This window comes from Peromyscus maniculatus, chromosome 8, assembly GCF_049852395.1.
Source record: "Peromyscus maniculatus bairdii isolate BWxNUB_F1_BW_parent chromosome 8, HU_Pman_BW_mat_3.1, whole genome shotgun sequence".
Taxonomy (NCBI): Eukaryota; Metazoa; Chordata; class Mammalia; order Rodentia; family Cricetidae; genus Peromyscus; species Peromyscus maniculatus.
Window position 1 is genome coordinate 72,289,807 of NC_134859.1, and position 26,852 is coordinate 72,316,658.

Below are 26,852 nucleotides of genomic sequence, written 5' to 3' on the forward strand. Positions count from 1 at the left end.
GTATGTATACAATCTGTCCCGATGGTGAGATGACTTAGTGGGTAAGGACGTTTGCTGTCCATGAGTATCGTGAGGAACTGAAGCAGGAAGTAGTCTCCGCCTTCACTCAATGCTGCCTTTCTCTGCTTAAGCAGCAGGAGGCAGCAGAGGAATAATTTTCTTAATTCTCTGACTGGATTTGTGGTTGGAACAAGCCATTCTTCCATTTGCTAAAATAGTCACTTTTCACATTTTACTTTGACAAACATGTTTACTGATCAGAAAACTTCAACTCTTCATCATGACTTCACAGATATGGCCTAAAAAAATAGCTTGGCTTCATTTACCAGACTTGAGGTGTTCTAGTCGGTCACATTCATATTACTTTGAGAGATTTAAAAACATGCGAGTTAGGAATGAAAGGATTACATGGTAATCTGTGCCACAGAAGCCAACTTTAGGTCGTATAATGTGTTTTTCAAGATGTGTTTATTAATTTCAAAGGCTTTGGAAATACATGTTAAAATATCATGCTGTTTACATGTCCTGTTATTGTCATTTTACTTTAAAAATGTTTCATAAGAATCTTAATTATGTGGCCAGGCAGTGGTGGTGCACACCTCTAATCCCAGCACTGGGGAGGCAAAGCCAGGCGGATGGATCTCTGTGAATTCGAGGCCAGCCTGGTCTACAGAGTGAGATCCAGGACAGGTACCAAAACTACACAGAGAAGCCCTGTCTTGAAAAAACAAAACAACAACAACAAAAAAGAATCTTAATTACGATTATTTTTGGTAAATACAAGTGTGTTGTTGCCAGTGATGAGTTTAATCCTGAATTTCTGTTGAGCACGTGAGAATCAAGATGATGATGCACATTGACAGTTGGAAGAGTAGTGTGTTCCAAGTAGCCAATGTAGTGGGCCTTCTGAAGTGGTCAGTTAGTGTGTGTGCATAGCTGGTCTCTGCACACTCTCCACTTTCCCACAGACACAGTTGGAAATGCAAATAGGCTAAAATGTTTTGCTTTTTCTTTTAGGTTTTCTTTCATAATCCTTGTAGAGGAATTAAGAGGAGAAAACATCCAATTTGCTAGTATGTCAAATATTTAATGTTAGGAAGTTATGTGTAAGTCCTTTGATTATGTTTTTTAAATTTATTTGTGGAAAGGCTGCCAGACCCGGAATCCTACCATTTCAGAGTTTATGAATTCTTAAAGCCTGTTCATCGTGTAATTAAAACCATAGTTGAGCATGAAACTGCCTGAGTGGCACCAGAAGATTATAAAAGGGGTAACCGTGTCTCAGCAGGGCTTTTAGCTGTTTCCTCTGCAGTACACTCATGCAAACATTCCCACCCACCACCATTATTATGCACGGTAAATAGCCACTGTCTAATAGCCTGTAGAGTTAAACAGCTCCATAGAAAATGACTCTGTGCTCTCTTCTCCCCCTGCCCCAGCTGATTCGATGTCACCAGTCCCGTGGTGGAGCCTGTGGAGACAACATCCAGTCATACACTGCCACAGTCATTAGTGCTGCGAAAGTGAGTACCCTAGAAGTTTCTAGGAGTTGTGATTATGTGGAGTAATTACCAGGTTTGCCTGCTGAATTGTGACGAGACGTTCCATTCCATTTTCATGCTCAAGTGTGGAGTAAATGTAAGAAGTCAGAATGTTTTGTCATTCTGTGATTTGGAAGTTAATCTTTCAAGGTTAATAATTCTTTTATTGTGAAAATTGTATGGTTTGCACTTTCTCCATTAAAAACCTGCATGTATTTCAATTCGATTCAGGCCTGGTAACTAATTAATACCATATTGCAATGAGCTGTACATGTTTTAAGTGGCTACATGGGTTCTTTTTTTCTGTGATTTGCACCTTCCTACATATGTGGACAGGTTTATTTACATCCCTATGCATCTTTGAACATTTGTTTTTTTGAGCCGAGGATTGAACCCAGGGCCTTGCGCTTGCTAGGCAAGCACTCTGCCACTGAGCTAAATCCCCAACCCTCTTTGAACATTTTTGAGTCTGCTTGACTTCAAAAATTCCTCAAGGAAATTTGAGTTTGGTCTTCTGGCACATTGAAAGATTCTTTCCTATCTAGAGGCTGGCCCCTTGCTCTTTGTCAAGTGACTTCTTCTCTGTGTGTGAGGGTTAATTTTGATGATGTCTGGTAAACTTTGAACTGATTATAAGGTCTTCTTACAACCACCATCCTTTTGAATTGTGAAGTCTACAACAGAGCAAATCTAATAATAGGGATGACAGAGTGAGTCTGAATGACAGCATATAATAGAAAGTACAACTGCTCAGAGGACAGCAGTCTAAAGTCAACCACATAGAGGGAACCAAAGGTCACACTGTTTTATGTCAAATACAAAAATACTTCAAGAGTGTCACAAATGCTTGCATGATGTGCATTATAATATGTCCCTGGGCTGGATGAGAGAAGTGATACACACGCTTCATTCCAAAGCCGAGTACGGAACAGCACTGTATGTTCATGTTTCTCTGTTTCTGTATAAAAAGACAGTAATTAGACAAACTCTCGATGTTCTCCAGTGAGGTCATCTGTAGTACTGTCACAAAGAGATACAGCTTTGAATGTTGGACACATACACGTGGATCCCAGCAAGCCACTTTCTGCTTTTGTTTGTTGTTAGGTTTTTCCCCCCTTCTTTTATAAAAGGAAGGGGCCTGGATTCATTTTGAAAGTGTTTTGTTTTGGGTATATAGACACAAGGCTAGAGTTAATGACTTCAAGATTACAAGCCTGAGTCCCCTACATTCTCTCGCTTCTTGTTGGGATATGAGGTGTGTATTCAGGTCTTCCATGTTTAGACTCTAAGAAGTTCTGTTTAACAAGCCATGTTGCCTTATAACTGTAATCCTAACACTTGGGAGGCTGAGGCAGGAGGGTCACTGCAAGTTCAGGCTAATCTAGGGTACATGAGATCGAGGCCAGCCTGAGCCATAGAGTGTGACACTGAGTGGGTACCCCTCTGTTTGTCTCCCCGGAGAAATTATGTTTAAAACATTTTATCTGATTAATTTTCAAAAGGGCAGTAATCACTAATTGGGTGATTAGAATTTATGTGTGTTAGGCATATTCTGTATTCTTGTTTTATATCTGTAGCTCTAGAAGTTAAATTTTCAGGTATACTTTTAATTTAAGCATGTATTAAATCCTGAGTTGGTAAATTATATTTATAACCAACTCAAGTGTTTGTCATTAAATAGTTTTGAAAATAAACAGCTAAAAAAAATCCATATAGTATTCATCTGTTTATTTGGATTCATGTCTGAAGTCATGCATATTTTATAGTTCCCTGAAGATATTGTCGTCATTTAAAAAAATTATATTATGTTATTTTGGGGTTTTTTTTTGAGATAGACTTTCATGTAGCCCCTGCTTGCCTCAAATTCACTATGGTTGAAGATGATCCTGAAATTCTAATCCTCCTGCCTCCCAGATACAGAGTGATCTTAATTTATAACCATTATGTGGAATTTTTTTTGCATATGAAGTATGTGAAAGTTGTAGTAATATATCCCTCAATTGATAATTTTCCCTCATAAGGTACTAGATAATATTTATTGTTAAGTTCACCTCCCAAGGAGTACAGTAGTTCCAAACTGCGTAGTAACTATGTGAATTACTATAGTACTATACTTCCTTTGTCCAATCACTCGTACATTGTTGGTCTAGTCAGTCACTGTACTTTTTTTGAACCATAGTGTGTGGTTTTTTTTTGTTTGTTTGTTTTGAGTCAGGGTTTCTCTGTGTAGCTATGGCTGTCCTGGAACTCACTCTCTAGATGAGGCTGGCCTCAAACTCATAGAGATCCTCCTGCTTCGTCTCCCTCATGCTGGCGTCAAAGGCATGTGCCACTACCCCTGCCAGAGTATATTAAATTTACTTGAAAAAAATTCACCGAGATGGCTGGGTGGACAAGGTGCTTCCTGTGGAAGCTCAAGGATTTCTGTCTCCCCCCCCCCCACTTCAAAGTTTGGTGGCTCTGTGTGTCACTCCAGTGCTGGGGAGAGTGGAAACAGGATGGTCTCAGGGCCTTGCTGGTACTTAAGGTATGTGATTGTGCACCAGTTGTGATGGTGCACACACGTTGTCTCAGCTATTTGGTAGTTGAAATAGGAGGTTCCCTTAACTTGAAGTTGGAGGCTCGCCTGTGCAATGTGGGGGTGCTACATGTCAGTCTGTTTCTGTCTCTCTGTCTCTGAATTACACAGACACACAAATACAAAAGTAAATAAGGTAGGCTAGAAAATCAACAATGCAGTATTCGATAGGATAAGAACAGTAAGATTGTACCTCCTTTTTTTAAAATGATGACGTTTCCTAGATAAAAAAAATTGATAAAGATCACGAAAAAAAAATCAAACCCGAGTTATATCTGGCCACTGATAAATAAAAAATATTAGAAAACACAGATAATATATAGGATAGGATGCAGCTTATTCCCTGTGGAATATTTCTACAGTCTGACGATGGCTGTCACTCAAAAAACAGTGAGCTTGGCCACACCTAACAAACCATGGCTGAACTACATGTAAACAAAGATGGCGAGGCCTAGTTTGGGTTCTGTCTCTGCCAGGGTTGATTACCTCTGCCAGTTCTCATTTCTGATGGTTGCTTCCTTATTTATCTGAATTTACTCTAAGATTTTTAAAGCTCTAATGCACTCTAGAGAGTTTGGCTTTTCTATTGTAACCCCTCAACACACACACACACACACACACACACACACACACACACACACACACACACACACACACACACACCAAGAGGCAGGACCACACACAATAATGTAGAATCACAATCACATAGGGTAGCCTGAAATCCACCAGGCTAACCTGGAACTCACAGGTGCCACCCTGCCTCAGCTTCCCAGTTTGCTAAGATTACAGGCATGAGTTAGCATGCCTAGCTACATTGTACATCCTTTTATGTTTCAGACCAAGAATGGAAGGAGTTTAAACCCTCCCAGGCTAATTCCAATACATGACTTCCTAGTTCCAGAGATGTAGCAAGTGCATCATGAGGTGCCTTTGCAACCTTCTAGCAAGAACAGATAATTCCAGGCCTGGGTACCCCACCAAGATGCCTGCATTACCTTGGATTTGTGTTTGGATCTCACAACACTTTATTGTTTGTCTAATGTTCAATACCTGCCGTACTATTTCACAAAAACATGAGAGTTTATTGGTAGTTTGTTTAACTAGCCCCTTATGATGGGAAATAGAGTATAAGTTTTCTTGTTTTGTTAATATTTGGTGGGTATGTGCACCTGGGAGCAGGTGCCTCAGGTCCCCAGAAGAGGGCAGAGGATTCACTGGAGCTGGAGTTACTGGCTTTTGTGAGCTGTCTGACTTGGTTCTGGGCTCTGAACTCTGCTGCTGCAAGAACAGTGCCCTTAACCTTAACTGCTGAGTCATCTCTTCAGCTGGATAGGTTAAATGCATATTTTATATAAATATACACAGACCTTACATTTTTTAATTTATTGCTTTTAGTGTATGTGACTGTGTTCCATGGCATGTGTGAGGAAGCCAAGGGAATAATTTCCTGCTTCCACTGGGGGTTCTAGGGATCAAATCCACCGAGTCATCTCACTAGTCATAAATTAATGCATAAATGGTAAGCAAGTTTGCTTATGAAACTCCAAATATCACCTAGCCAGCAATTTACATGAGAATTGAAAGAAAAGGGGAAAATACCACAGAAAATTTTCATTTAAAACTAGTAATAAGGCTGAGGAGACGGCTCAGTGCATGGAGCATTTGCTGCACAGGGGATCAGACCTGAGTCTAAATCCCCAGAAGTTTCTAGAAGCCAAGTGAGAGTGGCAGCATTCCTGTGATGCTGGTGCTCCAGAAGCCACTGGGGCCAGCTCTGTGCTCAGTGGGGCAAGTTGAACTCTTTGTTCAGTTAAAGACCTGCCTGGTAAGTGGAGAGTGAATGAGGAAGGCACCTGGAAGGTACTTCTGCCCTCCGCATTCTGGGGAGAGGCACCTGGTAACAGGGTTATGGATGTATCTCAGTTGGTAGATTCCTTGCCTGCTAAGCATGAAGCCTTAGGTTTGATTCCTGGTCTTATAAAACAGGGTATGGAGGTGCACACCTATAATCCCAGCACTGGAAAGAATACCCTGAGTTCTAGGCCAGCTTGAAACCCTGTACTTCCTTATGAGCCAACCTGGATCTGCCTGAGGGCCTAGCAACAGGCGCTGTCAGAGTTCTGATCGTGCCCAGCCAATGAGAGACAACCAAGCAATGCCACCCGATTGGGACATAGCCTGGGTGCTGGAAAGAGGGTATATAAGATTTTTCCGTTATTGAATAAACGAGTATGCTGTTTCCCTTCAAAAAGAAACCCTGTATCGCCGGGCGGTGGTGGCGCACGCCTTTAATCCCAGCACTCGGGAGGCAGAGCCAGGCGGATCTCTGTGAGTTCGAGGCCAGCCTGGGCTACCAAGTGAGTTCCAGGAAAGGCGCAAAGCTACACAGAGAAACCCTGTCTCGGAACAAAAAAAAAAAAAAAGAGAAACCCTGTATCAAGCAATAGAAAGAACCTCCTGATACACAGACTCTGACTGAGTTTCAGGGAACCTGACTCTACTGTGTATTAGAAGTTCTCAAAGCTCGTAACATAAGCTATGTCTAGGCTTTCTCAATTTTCCAGAAGAGAACATTGAAGCTAGGAAGTTTAAATAAAACACCATCTTAAAGAGTTAATCAATGATATAGCCAAAATTCCTATCTTGAACTCTATCTGTCTGGATCTGATCTTTAACCCCTGCTGGATCTATTTTGCTTGTAATTTGTTCCTATTGCTGCTTGTGATCTCATAGGTCAGGAACACCAAACCGATAGGTACCTGATAGGGTGAAGACCTAGCATGGTACTACATGGTACACAGTCTGACAAGAGAGCTGTCCCAATGTTGAGGCCAGTGTGGTTTACATGATCAGTTCTGGACCATCCATGGTTAAAAAGTGGCAAAATGTCTCAAAAGTGACATTCTGAGGAATGTTAAACTGTAAAATATCCTTCAATAAGATAACCAACAAAGTTCTGCCTGCTGAATTCAAGCCCACAGATAAAACTTAGAGAAGACTGAAACCAAGGGGGGCGAAAACCCACAAATCAATTGCAACTGTTTTGTTTTGTGCTAAAAATCTCAAACTGCAGTGATTATAAAACACATTAGTGTTCCTCAATTAGCAGCCAAACGCTTGTTTCAATAATTCACAAGAAACGACTTACACCAAGTCTGTTAGTGTTGTCGAGTAAGCCTCTGAAGGTCCCCGGGAACCAGGCGCCACAGCGTATTGATGAGAGCGGAGCAGGAAGTCTGATTAACCTCCGAGATGTCTCAGCTGCCGCCCGCACGCCATCAGTGCTAATGGAGCCATTCCCACGCAGAGGTAGCCAAGCCTTTATCCAAGGCCTTTCAGTGTGAACGGGTCTGCTTGTGTATCCTCTGTGTTTGCCCCTGAGCGCATCAGCTCATGCTTTTATGCCAATGAATATGAATATAACTGGGGCACATAAAAAGGGAAGAAATGCAGGAAAACAAGCCATAAGGCAGCGGCAGAAGTCACCCAGAAAACAAGAGAAAGGCAGTATATTTCAGTGCTGTTGGCATGAAGACTTGATGTGTTTAGGAAAGAACGACTATTATCTTTTCTTCTTCTTCGTCTTTTTTAAATACAGCCCCTAAACTTTATAGTTACCAAATCTGCAATTTGTGTAGTAAGTTATGAGACTGTAGGAATCATTGCAGCTGTCTAAATTAGGGGTGTGTGTGTGTGTGTGTGTGTGTGTGTGTGTGTGTGTGTGTGTGTGGTGTGTGTGAATGCTTTCTGCATCAATGAAGACTTTAGAATGAACATAAGTAAAATTTAATCCCAGCACTCGGGAGGCAGAAGCAGGTGATCTCTGTGAGTTCAAGGCCAGCCCGGTCTATAGCGTGAGTTTCAGGACAGCCAGGACTACACAGAGAAAGAATGAACATAAGTAACAGTTTAAGTCATTCTTAAGGTTTATATTGAGTTGGAATGCAGCCCACATGTAAGCACTGTATGCACCCTGAGTAGCATCGATGACGCTGGAGTGCTCACACACCTTCACACAGACTTGATATAAAAGTATAATGAGGGCAAGGCTCCAACTGAAACAGAGAGACTGCTTATGGAGGTGATAAATTGGACAAGTCTTGGCCCAGTCTGAACTATTTAAATTCGTTAAGGTTTTTCAAGCCTGATTGCTTTGCAAGAGTGCTCTCAAAGAACAGTACTGTAGCATTAAGGCAGCTGACCATGTGACTATGACGAAGTGTGAGAAAACCCGTTACAGCCTTTACTCTCATAGACGTGGTGTATGTTCTCTTCCAGTGCAGGAGGCTGTCCCGGGGTCCCTTGTCATTCTGAACCTTTCTCTGCCTTATCGGTTGTCCCCCTTTCCATTAGCGCTAATGGCGTTGCTCTCTCAAAACTGTTGTCGTTAAGTTATCAGGTAACAAGAAAAAACATGGACATTTTTATTAAATCAATGGACCACAGTGGGGAGAAAATACATTAATATAAGACTCTTAGAGAGAGCTGGTGAACATAAATCAAGATTCTATAATTGTAATCAAATAACCTCATTTCAACAATTTTTTAGCACCAGCATAGAGAATTAACCTCTTTCACAGTCCACATAAGAAAATTCAGATTGACTGCTATGGAAAGCAGCGAGAAAAATCTAAAAGTATAAAGATTAATTTGAAGTGCTGCTCTGAAATGAAAAAAATATATAAAAGATTATTTCCTTTCAAGGGTTTTAAGTATCTATGCAATAATAGGTTTATCTTTGTAGTGGTGTGGTAAGACAAAAAGACAAATAGAACTATGAAACCACTAAGAAACACACACACACACACATACAAGCATGTGCACATGCGCATATAGATGTTAGATTTCATGCCCTACTACAGGTAAGGTTATATTCCCCATAATAATTTCCCCACAAATATTCCTTAATATGTCCTTGAAATCCAGGCTGCTTGGTCTACTCTAATGAGAAGAATCTTCTTCAAAAATATATTATTGGTATAGTTTTTTCTCTTTTAGCTCTTTTATTTTTCCAGAGAAAAACAAAACAAAAACAAAACAACTGTTACTTTAAGAACATTTGTGTTCATGGTTCATTTCTGTTTTTCTTCCATGGTACAGATGAACCTAGGGCCTCTGGCATGTGAGACAAACTTCACTGAGCTGCAGCCCCGCCCTAATTTCTATTAATAATTGTCAGGACAGTTAGTTGAGATTTATGAATAAGGAAAAACATATGCAATAGCTCTCCTCACTTGCTTTGAGTGGAATAGTGTAGCAGAAACACTACATTGGACCCAAGGCAACCTGTCAGCTACATTTCCTATTGGACGTCATTTGCTTAGTAATTATTATGGAGGGGGAAAGTAATTCCTATCATTCCTCTTAGTGTGTAGTCTTTTATAATAACATAAGTATACTTTTAGAATTATAACCTTTTCCCACCTGTCAATGTCTCAGTTGTTATCTTGGTGAAATGAATATAAAATTTGATATACAATTTTTAAAAAGCATTGTCACATGACAGCTCCCTTATTATATCATACGTTCTAAAATATGTACATTAAGGGATGCAGTAAAAGAAATATAGCCGGGCGTTGGTGGCTCACGCCTTTAATCCCAGCACTCGGGAGGCAGAGCCAGGCGGATCTCTGTGAGTTCGAGGCCAGCCTGGGTTACCAAGTGAGTTCCAGGACAGGCGCAAAGCTACACAGAGAAACCCTGTCTCGAAAAACCAAAAAAAAAAAAAAAAAAAATATATATATATATATATATATATATATATATATATATATATATATTATAGTAACTATATAGCTATTAAATTTAACAGCTCTACGCTTGTAATCAGTATCATTTAATTATGACATTATTGCTAACACACCGACTTGGCACATCATCAGCAACTTTTCCTTGAAGTCTTCTAAGTAGGTTTCAAGATCCTCTTGAATGGCAGACTGAAAATCTGTGGTGTTTACTGCTATATAAAATATTGTAAGAGAATAAGGACTTGAGGCTAGGAAATGATTCAAGTGCATATTTCCTGTTTAGAGATTGCATTTCGTCGTAAGTCATCCATTTTGTCTTTTGTTATGTAGACATTGAAAAGTGGCCTGACGATGGTTGGGAAGGTGGTGACTCAGCTGACAGGCACACTGCCCTCAGGGGTGACAGAAGATGACGTTGCCATCCACAGCAACTCAAGACGGAGCCCCTTGGTGCCAGGCATCATCACAGTCATAGACACTGAGACAGTTGGAGAGGGCCAGGTAAGAGCTCCCGAGGAATGACATTTGTGTTACCTGCAGAGCCTGGACCCAAAAGGTACTTGGCCCAAAGAGATGAATAATTTGTAGTTTTAGAAATTTGAATCAATTCAGGTCAGATTTTTTTCACCTTTTCTAGGAAAGCAAGGGACATTTGCCGCTTGTTAGTTCAATCTTCATTAAAGCTTAAAACCTAAAGGGAAAGCTACAGAGGTCCTCTCTCTTCTCTCTCAGAACATGTGTTTGTAAATACTGTTTGTGCTATTCTGTTCACACTGGTTTTTGGTACAATGTCATGTTATAATCTACATCCCAAGATTAATAAATTTCTCCTAAAATGAGAAGACAGGACAGCAGACTGAGGCAAGTCTTTCACTTGCAGATGTGGTGGAAATAAAACAGTATGGAGCAGTGGCTAGTGTGACATAGTTCCGTCTAATATTTGAAATTTGAAGGCCTTTTCTTTCTTTTAGCGCCTGGAAGACAAGGTTTCATGTTGTCCAGGTAACCAGCAGTGGTCCTCCTCCTGCCTGAGTGTTCTGAGTGCTGGGCTCATGGGCAGGCACCCCATGCCCAGCTAACACATGCCCTTCTACACAGTAAAACACAGAAACCAAACTTAACAAAACACATAGAAGTTTGAAATTGCAAACCACAAAATATACATGACCATAGCCTGGGGAAACTCCTCTGTCTTCAGACAGTAGGTTAAGTCTAGTTAATTTTGTCTGGTTCAAGGACACATGCAAGACGTTTGCCTTTGTATCTTAGGTTGTTGGGAAGATGTTTTTGGCAAGACTTCTCCCACCTCTCTTCAGTCAGTCATGAAATTTATTTCATGTTCTAGTCTTTAAAATATAATTCTGAAAGGACATAATTTTTAAATCTTAATACTTAAGGTTGTTGTTATAACAAATATAATCTAAAATGTTTTTAGATTGAAAAGTAAGAGGTTTATGAAACACACCATTAATGTTTTTTTGAGACAAGGTTTCTCTGTGTAAAACCCCTGGCTGTCCTGAAACTTGTTTTGTAGGCCAGGCTGACCTTGAACTCACAGAGATCTGCCTGCCTCTGCCTTCCAAATGCTGGGATCAAAGGCGTGCGCCACCCCGCTCTGAAGAATTGCATGTTCTGTTGAGGAGTCAGCTTCCACTATATATGTGTCAACATCTTAATGAAACTTTTTATTTGGCAGCTACTTGTGTGCTATTTTCTTTGCAGGGATCAAAAGGTACTTGAGAAGAGCGAACTTTGGTGCAATTAAAACAAAAAATTCTTTGAAATTCCATGTTGTTAAATTTGGTTATTATTATTATTTTTTAAGATTTATTTATTAAGTATACAGTGTTCTGCCTGCATGTATCCCTGCATGCCAGAAGAGAGAGCCAGATGTCACTGTAGATGGTTGTGAGCCATCATGTGGTTGCTGGGAATTGAACTCAGGACTTCTGGAAGAACAGTCAGTACTTGTAACCACTGAGTTATCCCTCCAGCCCCCTGGTTATGTTTTATTTAAAATTTAAAAATTATAATTTTCTATTTCTTCCATATTAACTTTCAGATTAACCAAATACATATATGCTTGTATTGATTTTCTTCTTTTTAAATATATGCTAGCAAACTTTTCTATTGAATGTTAGGATGGTGGCAGCGGGGGTGGGGTGGGGTGGGGTGGCATGGGGTGGAGGTGGGGGAACGAACATGAACTCATGTGGAGAGGCACATACGTATATTCTTTTTTCAAATGCCACTTGGATGTGATAGCTATAGTCCCAGCTACTCACCATTTGAGCCCTGGGTTTCAGGGGCCAGCCTGGGAAACAGTGAAGGGATATGGGAGTTATGGGAGGAGGGACGGAACTTTTGGTTTTGTGATGTGGAAATCAAGGCATTATAGATTGTGGATTTGCAAAAGTTTATCTTTCCTTGGTTAACAAATCAAAGAAGCTTTTCAAGACTTATCACGTGTAAATTGTTTTTTCCATCGTTGTTTGGGAAGCATCACAATTTTGAGATAGGTGTTCAGAACTATTTTTCAAAGGACTTAGAGTCATGTAGTCGCATGCTGCCTCTTCATTTTCCTGAATCTGTTTTTCAGCAGGCCCCCTGCGTCTCCGTTTGGAGACAAGGATCTTTTGCACTGCACGGCAGAGCATTAAAGGGAATGGTGGCTCAGAGCCTCCCCGGTCCGGCCCACTCCATTGCTGTTTCACCACCTCTGCTGTGCCCGTCCCTCCGGCTACATTGCAGGAGTCACCCGTGTCCTCTGTGATTTAAATCCACTGGGACTTAATGTAGTTTCACATTCACTCTGGCAGCATAGAAAATCGGATGCACCATCTTTCTGTTGCTGTATTGATTAATTTGATTTTATGGTGATGGGACCATTGCATGGTAACTGCATTAAGGAGGAATGGATTTAATTGACTTTGTGTCCATTTTCATCTTTGTTACTTTCATGTTTTATTTAAAAGCATTTCTTGACTGGAGAAGTTAAGTGGTATGATTTGCCTTTTACACATTTATGTAATCGAAGTTAGCAATGTGGCAAAACCAATAAGTGAAATAAAATACTTCAGAATGGTGGCCTAAATCTTAGCTAGGTTTTGTCCCAGACCACGTATTCTTATACACCTTGTGTTAGTTAAAGTGTGTTATATTGTTTAGTATAGTTGTTGATGCAAATTATGACTTCGCTCTGCTTAGATAAGTGACCAGCTCCTGCCTTAGGAGAATTATCAGGGGCTAATGATGGTTTTAGTGGTCTGGAGCTTTAGGCACAATAATGAAACAATGCAGAGGACCCTTCCCAGTGTGTGTACTTGTTTGACCTTATGAATTCTGTAAGGAGAACAGTTATGGGACCTCATATCATACCTTGAGTTTTCCTGTATATCAAAACTAATGTGTTTTTTTGCTGGAAGCAGTTTTTAGTGTTGCTATCAAATTAAGTAAAATACTAATTGCCTCAATTTCTAATCACATTTAACAGAAACTGGGCAAATGACAAAAATATTTCACAGAAAAAATATTTAAATTTAATGTGCACAACTCATTTTAAGGAAATTGCAAGTTAAAACTACATACTATACTCGGAGAAACTCAAAAGTTTGTGGATATATTCTATACTTGCATCTATTAATTTTGAAGTAATTCATTCCCATCTCTCAACCCTGACTGCATCTCATTCTCTTCATTTGTATTTTGAGGGTACATGATATTTATTTATATAATTTTCTCTTTTTGAAACAGTCTACTTTGTAGCTGCTTGGCTTGGGACTTTACATACAGGCCAGGCTGGCGTCAAACTCAGAGACTGCCTGCCTCTGCCTCTCAAATGCTGGAATGAACATGTGTACCACTGCACCTGACTGTTATTTCCTTCTCTGACAACTGTGGATGTACTTCTCCACATTTGTGTGATGTTGAAAGCGTCACATAAATGGAGTCAAATGTTGATGTTTTTAACATTCGTTTCTAGAGTCGTCATTTCATCAACTTTGTTTTCATATATTTCTATCTGAATATAGAATCAAGAGATTCTTTGATAGAGAGACTCTGACTTGGGTTGACCAACTGGCAAATTTCCATATACTCCCTGTATATTCTATAAAGAAGTCACATTGGCAGGAAAAGCGTGGGGATGCTGTCCAGTATTGGCATTAGAGATGCAGTTTATCTCCTGGCATCTTTATAAGTATATAAAGATGTTACTAGCATAGGCCCAGAAGCCTTTCAAATGATTGGCACTTGCATTTGAAATATTTAGAAATGGGCAAGAGAAGGACAGAAACGATATTTGAAGAAATGATAGCCAGTTGTAGTGGCATAATCCTTGAGTCCCAGGAGTCACAAAGTAGAAGCAGAATGCAGGTCTTAGCTCAAAGCGGTTGCCTGTGAGCCTGAGTTACACAGCAAGACTTTCATCTATGAACACAGAACATACAAGAGAAATTGTCCCTGAAACAGAAAGCAGAAAGATATGCACACATGCCTCCTTTTGTTTCATTTTTAATATCTGGAGTACTTTTGAGTGTGATCTCTCTCTGGAGAAAGGGCCTACATTTTACTGGAATTCATTCAACATTGACAAAAGGGGATGTTGATATACATATCATAGTCTACTAAGGGACCACTAAGAAATTACTAGAAATAGTTAACACCCAAACCTTCCTGCCTTTGCCTCCTTAGTCCAGGGATTATAGGTGTACACTAGGATCCTCCATTAAAGCTATTTTTTTAACATAAAAGATGATTATTTGGATAACAAATAGTTTTGATGTATTGAAGTATATAGCATATTTAATCCAACAATATCAATGATCTCTGTGTTGCTGCTATAAATAGAATCAAATTTCAAGGTATCTAGAAAGATTAGATCAAAAGCTACCATTTTTATGAAAGTACTTTATGTAAGCAACAATAGTGTTAGAATAGTTGTATTCAGCCATTACATGGAAAGTTGTATGTCTTTCTCTCTGTCCTTCCTGTGCCCGCACCTACATGCACACATGTGCATGCTTGTCATGTCATACATGTGGGGTTAATTCTTTCCTTCCATTGGACCTCAAGTAGTCAGGTTTGTGGGACAAGATCTTTTAACTGCTGAGCGAGCCTTCTTAATGGCCCAATACATGTTTTCTTTGCACAGTCAAAATAATTAAACTCAGGAGATCTCTAAATGCTTATCAAAAAACAGTGGATTTGTAAATAAATCACAGGTCAATAAAAGATGCTTAATAAAAAATAGAAAGTATTCTGAACTTGATGAAGGAAAAATATCCTGAAATTTATGGTATTATGTGGAACCAAATGTCGAGATTTCAGTGCTTATTATGAGAGGGAGGTACTTTAAACTTTCTCCTTAAGAAGAGAATAGTATAACCTTTAAAAAAAAATGAAGGAATGCTGGGTAGTGGTGGTACACACCTTTAATCCCAGCACTTGGGAGGCAGAGGCAAACAGATCTCTGTGAGTTCAAGACCAGCCTGATCTTAAAAGTGTGTTCCAGGACAGGTAGGACTTTTACAAGAAGAAACCCTGTCTCAAAAACCCAAAACCAAAACCAAAAAAAAAAACAAAAAACAAAAAACAAACAAACAAAAAACCCCAAAAAAACCAAACCAATAAACAAACGAAACAACCCCCCCCAAAATATAAAGGAAGAAATAATGATATGAACATAAATGAGAGAAAAATAATTTTAAAAAATCACAGAAAATAATTTTTTGAAAAGATAACATGATTATTATATTCATAAGTTGAATTAGATGTCTATCCAGAGCAATAATACAAAAATTTTAAAGATAACAATTGAAGACATTTTATAAAACAGATTATTGAGAAAGTTTATTTAGTATTATACATGTTTATTTTGTGTCATTGAACTGTGAAGTTGAAATGAGTGACCTTTATGGCATGTGAATTGAGCCCAAGTAAACCTTCAACTCTGCCACAGTGCATTCCTTTTTGTGCCTTTCAGGCAAAGAACCAACTCTGCATCTTTCGGGGTGACTGCTTCGAGCCCCTTTAGGACATGACCAGCATTCTTTTTTTTTTTTTTTTTTTTTTTTTTGGTTTTTTGGAGACAGGGTTTTTCTGTGTAGCTTTGCGCCTTTCCTGGAGCTCACTTGGTAGCCCAGGCTGGCCTCGAACTCACAGAGATCCGCCTGCCTCTGCCTCCCAAGTGCTGGGATTAAAGGCGTGCGCCACCACGCCCGGCTTAATAACTCTTTTTTTTTTGTTTTGTTTTTTTTTTGTTTTTTCGAGACAGGGTTTCTCTGTGTAGCTTTGCACCTTTCCTGGAACTCACTTGGTAGCCCAGGCTGGCCTCGAACTCACAGAGATCCGCCTGTCTCTGTCTCCCGAGTGCTGGGATTAAAGGCGTGCGCCACCACCGCCCAGCTATGACCAGCATTCTTATAGACTAGATTTTTGCTTTGCCCCCAGGCAGGCCGGGAATCTTGCCTTATCTTCTGATTTTTCTGTGCATGGTATAACAGTATTTTCAAAGTGTCCCCTTTTCTGTCTATAAACTTTGTGATTTAACTATAAAGTTAAATCACAATTCAAAATCCAACATGACTCAGCTGGTAAAGGTGCATGCTGCCTTGCCTCATGACATGAGTCCAATCCCTGAGATCACATGATAGGAAAGAACTGCTTCCTGCAAACTATCGCTTGTGTGCGCACAGAATAATATAATTAAATGTAAAAGATATCAAACATAAAACAAACTGTTATGTATCATACTTCATTATTATTTGGCTTATTTTTATATTTTTCATTCGACTTTTTTTGTTTTTTCAAGACAGGGTATCTCTCCATAGTTTTGGTGCCTGTCCTAGATTTCGCTCTGTAGCCCAGGCTGGCCTCAAACTCACAGAGATCCACCTGGCTCTGGCTCCCAAGTGCTGGTATTAAAGGCTCGCGCCACCACTGCCTTGGCCCATCAACCTCTTTTTAATCAGGGGAAATAATGATTTTTTTTCCCCCAGCAAATCTCTCTGTAATCATTTTAAGTGGCTGTTTTTGGAGATTATCCATCTTCTATGAGGAGTGTATTGGATTGGTGATGGAGTTCATTTGGATGAGAATAAATTCAGTGCAGTGCAAGCATCTTGTTGAGGGATTGAGGAGTGTGTGCTGTGGCCTCTAAGGCATTAGTGACTAAGGTTAACCTTCATCCTTTCCTTTTCACAGGTGCTTGTGAGTGAGGACTCAGACAGTGATGGCATCGTGGCCCACTTCCCCGCCCACGAGAAGCCAGTGTGCTGCATGGCTTTTAATACTAGTGGTAAGTTTTTCAAAAAACATCTATCTCATGAGTTTTCTAGCTAATAAGTTTGGAGATGGAAAGTCTGTAATCGGGCTGGGGTTGGAGAGATAGCCCACCAGTTAAAAGCCCTTGCTATGACTTTAGAGGGCTGATCAACTTCTGCTGCTAGCACCTATATAGTTACTCACCAACTGCGTGTAACTTGAGCCTCAGGGGATCTGACACGCTCTTCAGGCCTCTGTAGGTACTGCATGCATATGTACAAACCACACAGAGAAATACGATGCATGTGTATCGTAAGTAATAATAGGACCAGTGATCTTTGAATGACTAAGTTCACAATTCATCCCACCTTGCCCTATTCAGAACTATATTTTAATTATCTGTAAACTGATGTTTGAAATGCTGCAGTTAATGTAAGCAGTGCTCCTGACTTCATGCCTTATATTGCATCATCAGTATTGCAGACTAGAATCTTAATGTACCACAGACACATGTTCTTTGTAACAGGATTCATGTTTCCACATGACATCGCACAAGCTTACTTTTAGTTCTTTCTCTCTGTCCTTCTCTCCTATTCTTCCTTTCTGCTTGCTCTTAAGGCATGTGATGATGACTAATGTTAATAAAAATGTGGAACGCCCTATTACCCACTTTTCCTCTAAATTTTTTTATTAAGAAAATATTGGTGTCTGAGCTAGAACAGTAGTTTTGTACTCACCCACTGTTAGGAACAGTTCTCCCGAAGCAAGAACCAGCCAGTTCTCACACTATAACAATGGACAGGGTGAATGTCGGTCTCTTGGTTTGCAGTCTGTGCTGGATATATACTGACATTGGTAGAAATAAGTGAAACCTAAAACATATGATTTCTAAACAAAAGATGAAATGGGTGTTTGTTCCAGAGCTGATTCTGTCTTTTTAAATTTATAGTCTTCAGGTCCTGCTCGTTTGGGTGATGGATGTGAGAGTCTTAGCATTTTTATCTTATTTTTAGGAATTATGATATCACTTGAATTGATGGGAAAGATCTGTTTTTTTTCCCATTTTAAAATAAAGAATGATAACAAGAAAGTCATATTGAGCACTTTTGATTAATCTTCCTTCTGATATCCTAATTAGTCATTTTTGATGAAGAGAGATTTTTATTATAGTGGTTGATCAGTAAGATTGATTTAATTAAGATAGACAAATAGCTATTGAAATTCTCTGAATGTTAGGGGAATTAAGTTCAAATTGGAGACATGCTCTGAGAAGTTGTTCGCTTGTATCTCTCTGCCTTGGGTAAGCAGCATGACTCATTGTAATTCTGTCTCTTATGTCCACTTTCCTTTGAATTATCTGCATTCACATCACCCATGAGCACTTCGGACGTGGGAAGCTGCCTAGGCGTTCTCCTGATTCTGATGTTGCATTGTACACAGGACATACTCGTGGTGTAAAGCTAACCGTCACCTCGTCACTGTCCACAATGAGTTCTCTGTGGTTTTACTTTGAAACCTACAACTTTCCATTTGCTGTTTGATCTGCACGTCTGATAAGGTTCAAACAGAAATGTTGTGTTTGCTTCCCTGTGTTCTAGAGCATTGTGTTGATAGGTATGATATAATTTATTTGGGGATGATCACTTGTTTAGCTATTTCTTTCCTTTGTGAGCCCGTAGCTTCCTTCCAGCTCGGGATCTTTTGTCATCCAGTCCATCTTTCTATGTCTGCTGCCTGGCGAATATCTCAGTATATTGGCCTGCTTATGGAATACATTCTTTTTAACTTGTCCCAACTATGGATTCATGGCTCTGCGGTTTATTCTCTGCTCTGGAAATAAAAGAATCTGGTCAATAGAATATTTAGGGTTTTTTTTTTTTTGTTTGTTTGTTTTTGAGGTCCTGGAGACTGAACAGGGACTGACTGGCTCGTGATAGGGAAATGCTGTCACTGAGCTGTATACCCAGCCAGCTTTGTTCTGTTTTCTTTCCTCATTTTTCTTTTGATATTTGACCAATGCTTTGTAATTTATTCACTTTGATACGCTTCATGTGTCTAGAGCTTCCTTATACTGGTTGCATATAATTTCATAATAGCTATCTGTGAGGCTTGTTAATATCATTGGAAATGCTTCACAAAGAAGCTACTGACCCAAATGGGCTGATTATTTCTGAGTCAATGCTCCACTGAAGTATCTGTTATACCTGTGAGTTGTGCACAATGATTGATGTGTATTTTTTTTTATAATTTGCTTTTATTATATAATTATCTGAATATGGTGGGAATTACCATATAGTACATACATACACACACACACACACACACACACACACACACACACACACACACACACACACACACACACACACCATGATCAGTATTTACTTGTTTGTTCTCATCTTTGTGGTGCTGAGGATTGTGACCAGGGCCTCCCAAGTGCTAGGCAAGTGACTCCACTATTAAGATAGCTCTGTTTACTTTATAAAGAAAATCTTAAGTGCTTATTTTGCCTTTTTAATAAATATTTTTCTAAAGAATTGATCCTCACAAACTTCTCCATTTTTTGAGAAGGGTTTTTGGTACTAAACTATTCAAAGCTGTCTGCCAAAATATGAATTCTGATTTTCCCGGTTTCATCTCAACCCTCTCTTTGGCCAGGGCTACTACACTGTCCTGTGAGAACTTGGAGACACAGTTGAAGGGACAGTTTCTCTGTGTCACTCTTAGTTAAAGTGGGGTCTTAACAAGGAAGGGAAAGTAAACTCTATGGCGGAAAGACAGGATGCTGGTTGAAATACAGAAATGAGTCTGTTGCAGGTGTCATAATTTTTGGAGAAGTCGGTTCTTGAAAAGAAAATCAGTTCAAAGTGTTGACTACAAAGATGATTAGCTAGGCGATAACAACTCTGTTGCCTGTGTAGAAATAAATGCTTGCCAAGGAGCGAGGCCAGGAGTGCAGGGTCCGTCTGATAAACATCTCAGAACGCTGGACAACGAAGTTATTTGCTCATTGTATGGGAGCTTTGTTTTTGAGTGTGTGTCATTTTGGCAGAGTTCATTTAGGTAGTGCCTTTATAAGGAAGTCTTGCTCAGGTTGAACAATGTTATGTTATAGTTGATAGGCAGAGAAAAAAAATGTGTGTGATTATCTTTCCTGAATGTATATCATGTGCACACGGTTCCCGTGGGGGCCAGAAGAAGGTTCAGCTCCTCTAGAACTGGAGTTACAGACAGTTGTCAGCTGCAGGTGTGTCCTGGGGCCCGGCCCCAAGTCCTCTAAAGATCAGTACGTGCCTCGTCTCTCCAGCCCTGACAGAGGTGTATGCAGTTGCTTACATTTCATCTGAGATCATTATTGTTTGGCTCTGGATACTTCCCCTGTTGTGAATGCTGCTATTGCTTAATGAGGAGCAAGAGGATAGAAGACACACAGTTGTCTGTGATGAGGGAAACAGCCACTTGTTGGTGATTTGGAAATCTTGATGTTTTTTTTCAATTTTAAAGCAAGTATTAATTAGGATCTACTCAGTTTCTTATAAAAGAGTTATCTGGTTAGCCATAGCTTCCTTTAGTCAGTTCCTGTCATCAGGTGACCTCCTTCCTTCTCTGTCATATGTAGCCCAGGGTGGCCCTCATTCTTTGCCTGGGGTGGTGGGACAGAGGCTTGGTCTACATTCCCAGGTTTCATTAGTGTTTTCTCTCTTCTCAGGGCTGCCTGTTACTCCTTGGATCTAGGTGTGCATGTTCACACATGGTGTGTTCTTGCCAGTGAAGTGCACAGATGTCTAAATAGGTAGCTGTGGTTCAGATGTTCAGGGAAGATGAAGTGCCTTTGGTTACTTTCCGTTGGAGTCCTCCCTTACAGATAAGCTTATCAGTGTGATGATATAAAATGAAATTTTTCTCCTCCACTAGCAGAATTATACTGTTAGGTACTATGTTGTATAATTAGTCCTCTAATTAGTGCCCTGATATTTAAAAATGGCATTTCCATGGGGCATGTAATAGATGACAGATAACCATAGTGTTTGGAATATATTTTTGAAGTTTAGGGAAGTTCTTTAAAGAAACAATCAGGACATATAATAAAGAAGTGGGTGGTGTTTTGTCTCTAAAGCTGGCCCTTCACAAGCCAGCTTTCTTGTATGAATTATGTCAAACTCAAGGGTATGGTATAAAGAATTTGTTTTAGTCTTTTTCTTTAAAAAGTGACATAGTCTTAGATGACAGTTACATGAACATGTTCTGGACTATGAGAGCAAGAACAAGCCATACTCCTGGGCAGTGTTAAAAATACTGTAAACTGTGCGCGATGGAGTACCACCACCATGCGGATTAGTCAGGCAAGTAGACGGCTTGGCGGGTGACTGGTGGCTCTGTGCTCTGTGGGACCTTTCAGAAACGAAATTAAGAGATGCCAGTAAACAGACTTGTGAAACTTCTTGTTGAGCAGCTGTGTTCAGTTTGTTTTTTAATTTCACATTCCCACACTTGTTTATTAGCTGTGACTCTGAGTCCAGAATCAAAACAAATATTTTAATGGTGGTATTTATGATTTGTTTAGAAATGCCTTGCTGAGACCTTTGTAGATTCAATATGGGTGGTATATGGCTGTTGCTTTCAATTATTTAGGTACAAAATGAGTAACATTTTCTAGAGAACTTTTGTGTGAAAGCACTACTTTGTAGACCAGTTTTTGGTTTCCAGCACTGTTGAGGAAGAAGGAGAGTCGCCACGTTGCCACTCTGTAAGCGCACACTGTCCTGTATCACTGGGAGCATTCACAGGACAGTGCTTGACACTTCATGTCACCACCCATTTTCACCAAATTTAGAACTTTTAGGCCATGGCTTTTTTCCCCCACAATGTATTTATTTTATGTATAAGGTGTTTTGTCTTTGTATATGTATGTGTATCCTGTGCTAACTGGTGCTCACAGAGACCAGAACAGGGCATCAGGTCCCCTAGAACTGGATGTTAGGGAAAGTTATAGGCCACAGTGTGGGTGCCGGTCCTCTTAAAGAGCAGCAAGTGCTTGTAACCATTGAGCCTTGGTCTCCAGCCCCAAAGCTGTTGTTTCTTGATTTCTGCTCTGATGTCTGAGCTCTAGTTCCGGGAGATTGCTGCACCCTGCTCAGTGCCCACAGGTCTCAGATCCCTGCTGGTGCTCTTTTTACCTTCTATTTTCCCTGAGCTGGATTCTTACGTCTGACTCGCCTTCCCTGTCAGCTCAGTCTCTGATTAGAACCCTCTGGAGATTTGATTAATTCTGCTTGCTCTTTCCTGCTTCAGTCTCTTTTTCTTTCTGTCAGTCTTCTCTGTTTGGGGAAATGTATTCTCCTCCTTTCTATTCTTGTAGAGACTTTTTATATCCAGTCAGTGAGAAATTTGCCTTTCTGTCCTCATAGCAGGGTTTTTCTCAGAGATTAAAAATTTTTTATTAAATCCAGTCTCCCTCTTCCTGTCAAAATTTGGCTGGAATTTGGTATCCTCCTACCTTAGCTTAAAAACTCTCTGTTCAGCCGGGTGGTGGCAGTGCAGACCTGTAATTCCAGCATTCCGGAAGCTCTGCAAGCAGATTTCAGTGAGTTCGAGTCCAGCCTGGTCTACAAAGTGAATTTCTGGACAGCCAGGACTGTTACACAGAGAAAGCCTGTCTTGGAAAAACCAAAGGGAAAAAACCCAACAACAACAACAAAATAACCCACTGGATTCAGTGAAAGACACTGTCTCAAAAAATAAATGGAGAGACAACCAACCAACCAACCAACTTTAACCTTTGGCCTGCACATCTGCAAGTACACACACACACACACACACACACACACACACACACACACACACCACATCTGCAAGTACGTACACACACACACACACACACACACACAAATACCACACATCTGCGTGTACGCACGCATGCACGCTCGCACATCTAATTACATCTGTGTACCCAAGCCTGCCCTTAGACGTCTTTCATCCTTTTGGATATGTGATATCATGTGTTCTCTGGCTGTTTGCCTTATTTCAGGTGTCATTTAAGAAGATTTCATGAAGTTCATGAAATCATACGTCCTCCATCTTCCCTCACTTTTCAGCTTACATGATCAGTTATTTCATATTCTTGGCCTTCTTCTTTCAATCAGTAAATAAAAATCAGTAAATCTTAACACATAGTGTGACCTCACCAAATATCTGTTGCTCCTCTTTTTACTGTTACTTATGACCTTCTTCACCCTAGAATTTTAGTTTGTTATCACCAATCAGGATACCTCCTTAGGTATTCTCATTAGAAGTCAACATTTATTTTGTCCTTAGGTGTTAGCTTAGTTCTAGGTGAGTTTACGCTGAAACTTTACATTTATTAATTCCATTAGGTTTTTTTTTCAAGGTTATGAAAAACTTTAGCAGTGCTGTGGTAGGGTATTTTTCAATGTGATTATTCATGTGTTGAATATAATTACTCATTTCCAAACTATTACTTAAATATTAATTATTTATCTCTCTAAATTGTTTGGGTGGTCCATGCTGGCATGTACGTATTATAAAGATAATTAAAATTGAAGTTTATAATAGATACAAATTATAAATATCCTATGGAAACTACCTTTTATTTGATAAATCCAAACAGTAGGCAAGCATATTCCATATCAGATTGCTTTAGATATCAAAAGGAGTGTATTCTTCATTACATTGGGAATTAGAAATGAAAGAAAGAATTCCTCAACTCAGTGCAGTAACCCAGACACTTGTGGAACAGGCAGACATCCTGTTTTGTATCCAGTAATTGATTTGCTTTGTAGAGGCGTCATTTCTGCCAGCTGAGCTGCTGGGAGCTATGAAGTGCAGCCCATCTACATTTAAAATAATTACCCCTCCTTGGCAGGGGAACTGCTTTTCCACCCATTAATAAGAGGAAAATGAATGTCGAGGCTCTAGGAAAACAGAATAAACGTGCAGCCTCTGGATGGTTGGCTATATCTTTAGCAGAGCAGAAGTTCTCCTGGTTACCCAAATGCTGTATTTGAGAGGAGGTGGTCATTTGGGGTTAATCCTTAAAGAGGTTTAAATTGGATTCTTTTTTCCACAGTAGCTATTCCCATTGATCACTGCAAGGCGCCAGGAAAACACCCTGCCTTCATTTTTACTAATATCTGTAAAGACTTACAGGTTGTTTTAGTTTTAGTTTTTGTTTTTAAATACATTGTTTCACTCTATAGCCCAGAGCTTAATCTGTAGCCTAGGGTGGCCTCAAACTCATGATTTAAAAGATTATTCCTTTGAATTATTTATTTGGTGATTTCATATATGCATATATTATAGTCACAAGGCTCCAGGCAGGCTGCATCATAGTTTTTTTTACAGAATGATGAGGTATGAGGATTTTCATCTAACACTCTGGCTGCACCCCTACTAGTGAGCAGTACTTTAACATTTCAAAGGCAGGTTTCCACTGCAACCTTGTGTGGGGTTGTTATTCCATTACAATTTGTCTTTACTGTCTGCTTTCGTCATCATGCAAAGTGATGTGTGTCCATCATGGTTAGTTACTCTAACTTTTCTTGTCCTTTTTAGCTGTCACACTGTAATCATGTGGGCATCTGAGGAAACTTAGTAGGGATTAGAGTTAGTAAGTGAAGTGCCTGATACTCTGAGAAGAAAAAAAAAGTATTTTTGTGTTAATGACTTTAAGTAATAAGATAAAAGACATTTATATACCATAATTTTAAATAGCTTTTCATAAGAGAGAGGTCCTAAGAAGGGGGAAAAAAAAGGAATGTTGGCCCTATGCAAGGTCTGATGCAACCCTGGATTTCCAGTAATCAGTGAAACTCCTGTCCATCCATACTAATTGAGCTGATATGTTCAGTTAACATTGAATTAGTAGGCAATGTCAATGCGTGCAGTGGGATAGTGTCTAGCATTGAAGTGAGAGGCGCAGCTTGTTGGCTCAGTCAATGAAATGTTTGCCACACAAATGTGAAGAACTGAGCTTCGATCACCAGCACCCATGTAGATAAAGCTGAGTGTGGCAATGTGTATCTATTATCTCAGCACTGGGAAGGCAGACACAAGAGATCTTGGGGATTGCTGGGTAATCATTCTGGTTGAACTGGTGAACTTCAGATTCAGTGAGAGACACTACACACACACACACACACACACACACACACACACACACACACACACCCAGAGAGAGAGAGAGAGAGAGAGAGAGAGAAATATCATGTCAATATCCAGACCTGTAATAATTAGGTGCCTGCAGCATACATTATTGAATTTCAGGAGGAGGCATGATGGGTACCCAAATATATACATTCTCTCAAACCAACGTTTATTTGAAGATTTACTTGTGCGTACAGCCTGTTGGTGTTAGCACTGGAGGGTCATTTAAGGTCCTCTGCCTTGCTTCTGCCCTTCAGTGAGTGGCTTCACCCTGGCCTTGTCTCATTCAGATTGCTCTATTTTCTTGCTATACATTAAATATTGACTGGGACATTAATTTTGCTGTAGTTGAGTGTATGTCTGTGTATAATTTTCCTTGGGATCATGTTTTTAAGTATTCATCACACATGTTCTAGGGTTACAAGAGTGTACCACCCATGCTGGCCACCTGTCGATCTTGAGGACCTAGTGTTAGGCCGCTCCCTAGTAACAGATGACAGAAACACTTTTCTCCTTGGACTTCAGAGCATACGTTTCCATGTCTGGGCCTCCATGCTTATGTGTGTTGATTGTAACTACGCATGTTGTTCCTTAGGCTTTCCAAAGATGAAACTTGTAGATATTGTTCCACTCATTTCCAGCGAGGTTACTATTTATGTCCATTCTCCCACACCATGCTCACCTCTCTGCCTTCCCCTTTTCTAAGTAATTTAGTATTTTTTCTCTATCATCACACATTCATGTTTCTCTCATTACTTTTTGCTAATGCTTAAATGTTTTGAGATTGGATATTTATGCTAAAAGTTATCAACTCAGGCTGTTTCTAAATTTAATGGTCTCTGCCTCAAGGGTCTCAGTTTCTCTCTCCTCCTCTTCTGGCCTCCCTTTTCTACTCCTCCCTTCCTTTCTCTAGCTCTTCTCCCACTGACAGGCTCTCACTATGTAGCTCTGGCTGGCCTGGAACTTGCTATGTAGACCAAGTTATCCTTGAATTCACAGAGATCTGTGCCTCTGCCTCTCAGGGGCCTCCTGGGGCCAGCATTTGGCATCATGTCTGGCTGATAATCTTATATGGAGTTTCAAAGAATATGAAATTCGTCAATCTTGTAAAAGATGATAAAGACCCAAACTACTTAAATTTACAATACACAAGAAATGGACTATGTAGTTAAACACAGACGTATTGAAATGGAATAAAAACTATTGATTTTTTTAGGAAAAATAGAAATTAATTCATTAGGCCAAGTATAATGTTCTAAGTGAATGAGGATGGAAAAACAGGATATTCCTTTAATTAAAAACACACACTTCGAGATAGGGGGAAAAATGCCCCTCACCTTTGGAAAATTAGACTCCATCAAAATTAAATGCCTTTGGAAAGCATTTGAGACAATGAAAGGAATCCTACCAGCTGCGAGAAAACTTGTGAGCTTCCAGACCTGATGTCTAGCAGCTCATTGCTGCCTGGCCTCCAGCTCCAGAGGATCCAGTCCCTCTTATGGACTCAAGGTCACTGACACTCATGTGCCCCGCCCCCATAGACATGTAGTTAAAAATAGT

The 26,852-nt window shown here is 39.9% G+C and overlaps 1 protein-coding gene across 9 annotated transcripts in view; it reads left to right on the forward strand.

The window, feature by feature from the left end:
- Bcas3 (BCAS3 microtubule associated cell migration factor) overlaps nt 1-26,852 on the forward strand; it is a 502,165-nt gene that overhangs the window by 122,331 nt on the left and 352,982 nt on the right. For all 9 annotated transcript variants that reach the window (XM_016001738.3, XM_042282536.2, XM_006983187.4 and 6 more), the window contains exons 11-13: nt 1,440-1,523; nt 10,197-10,367; nt 17,070-17,163. In XM_016001738.3, the coding sequence (XP_015857224.1) occupies nt 1,440-1,523; nt 10,197-10,367; nt 17,070-17,163 (349 nt within the window). The remainder of the gene's footprint in view (nt 1-1,439; nt 1,524-10,196; nt 10,368-17,069; nt 17,164-26,852) is intronic.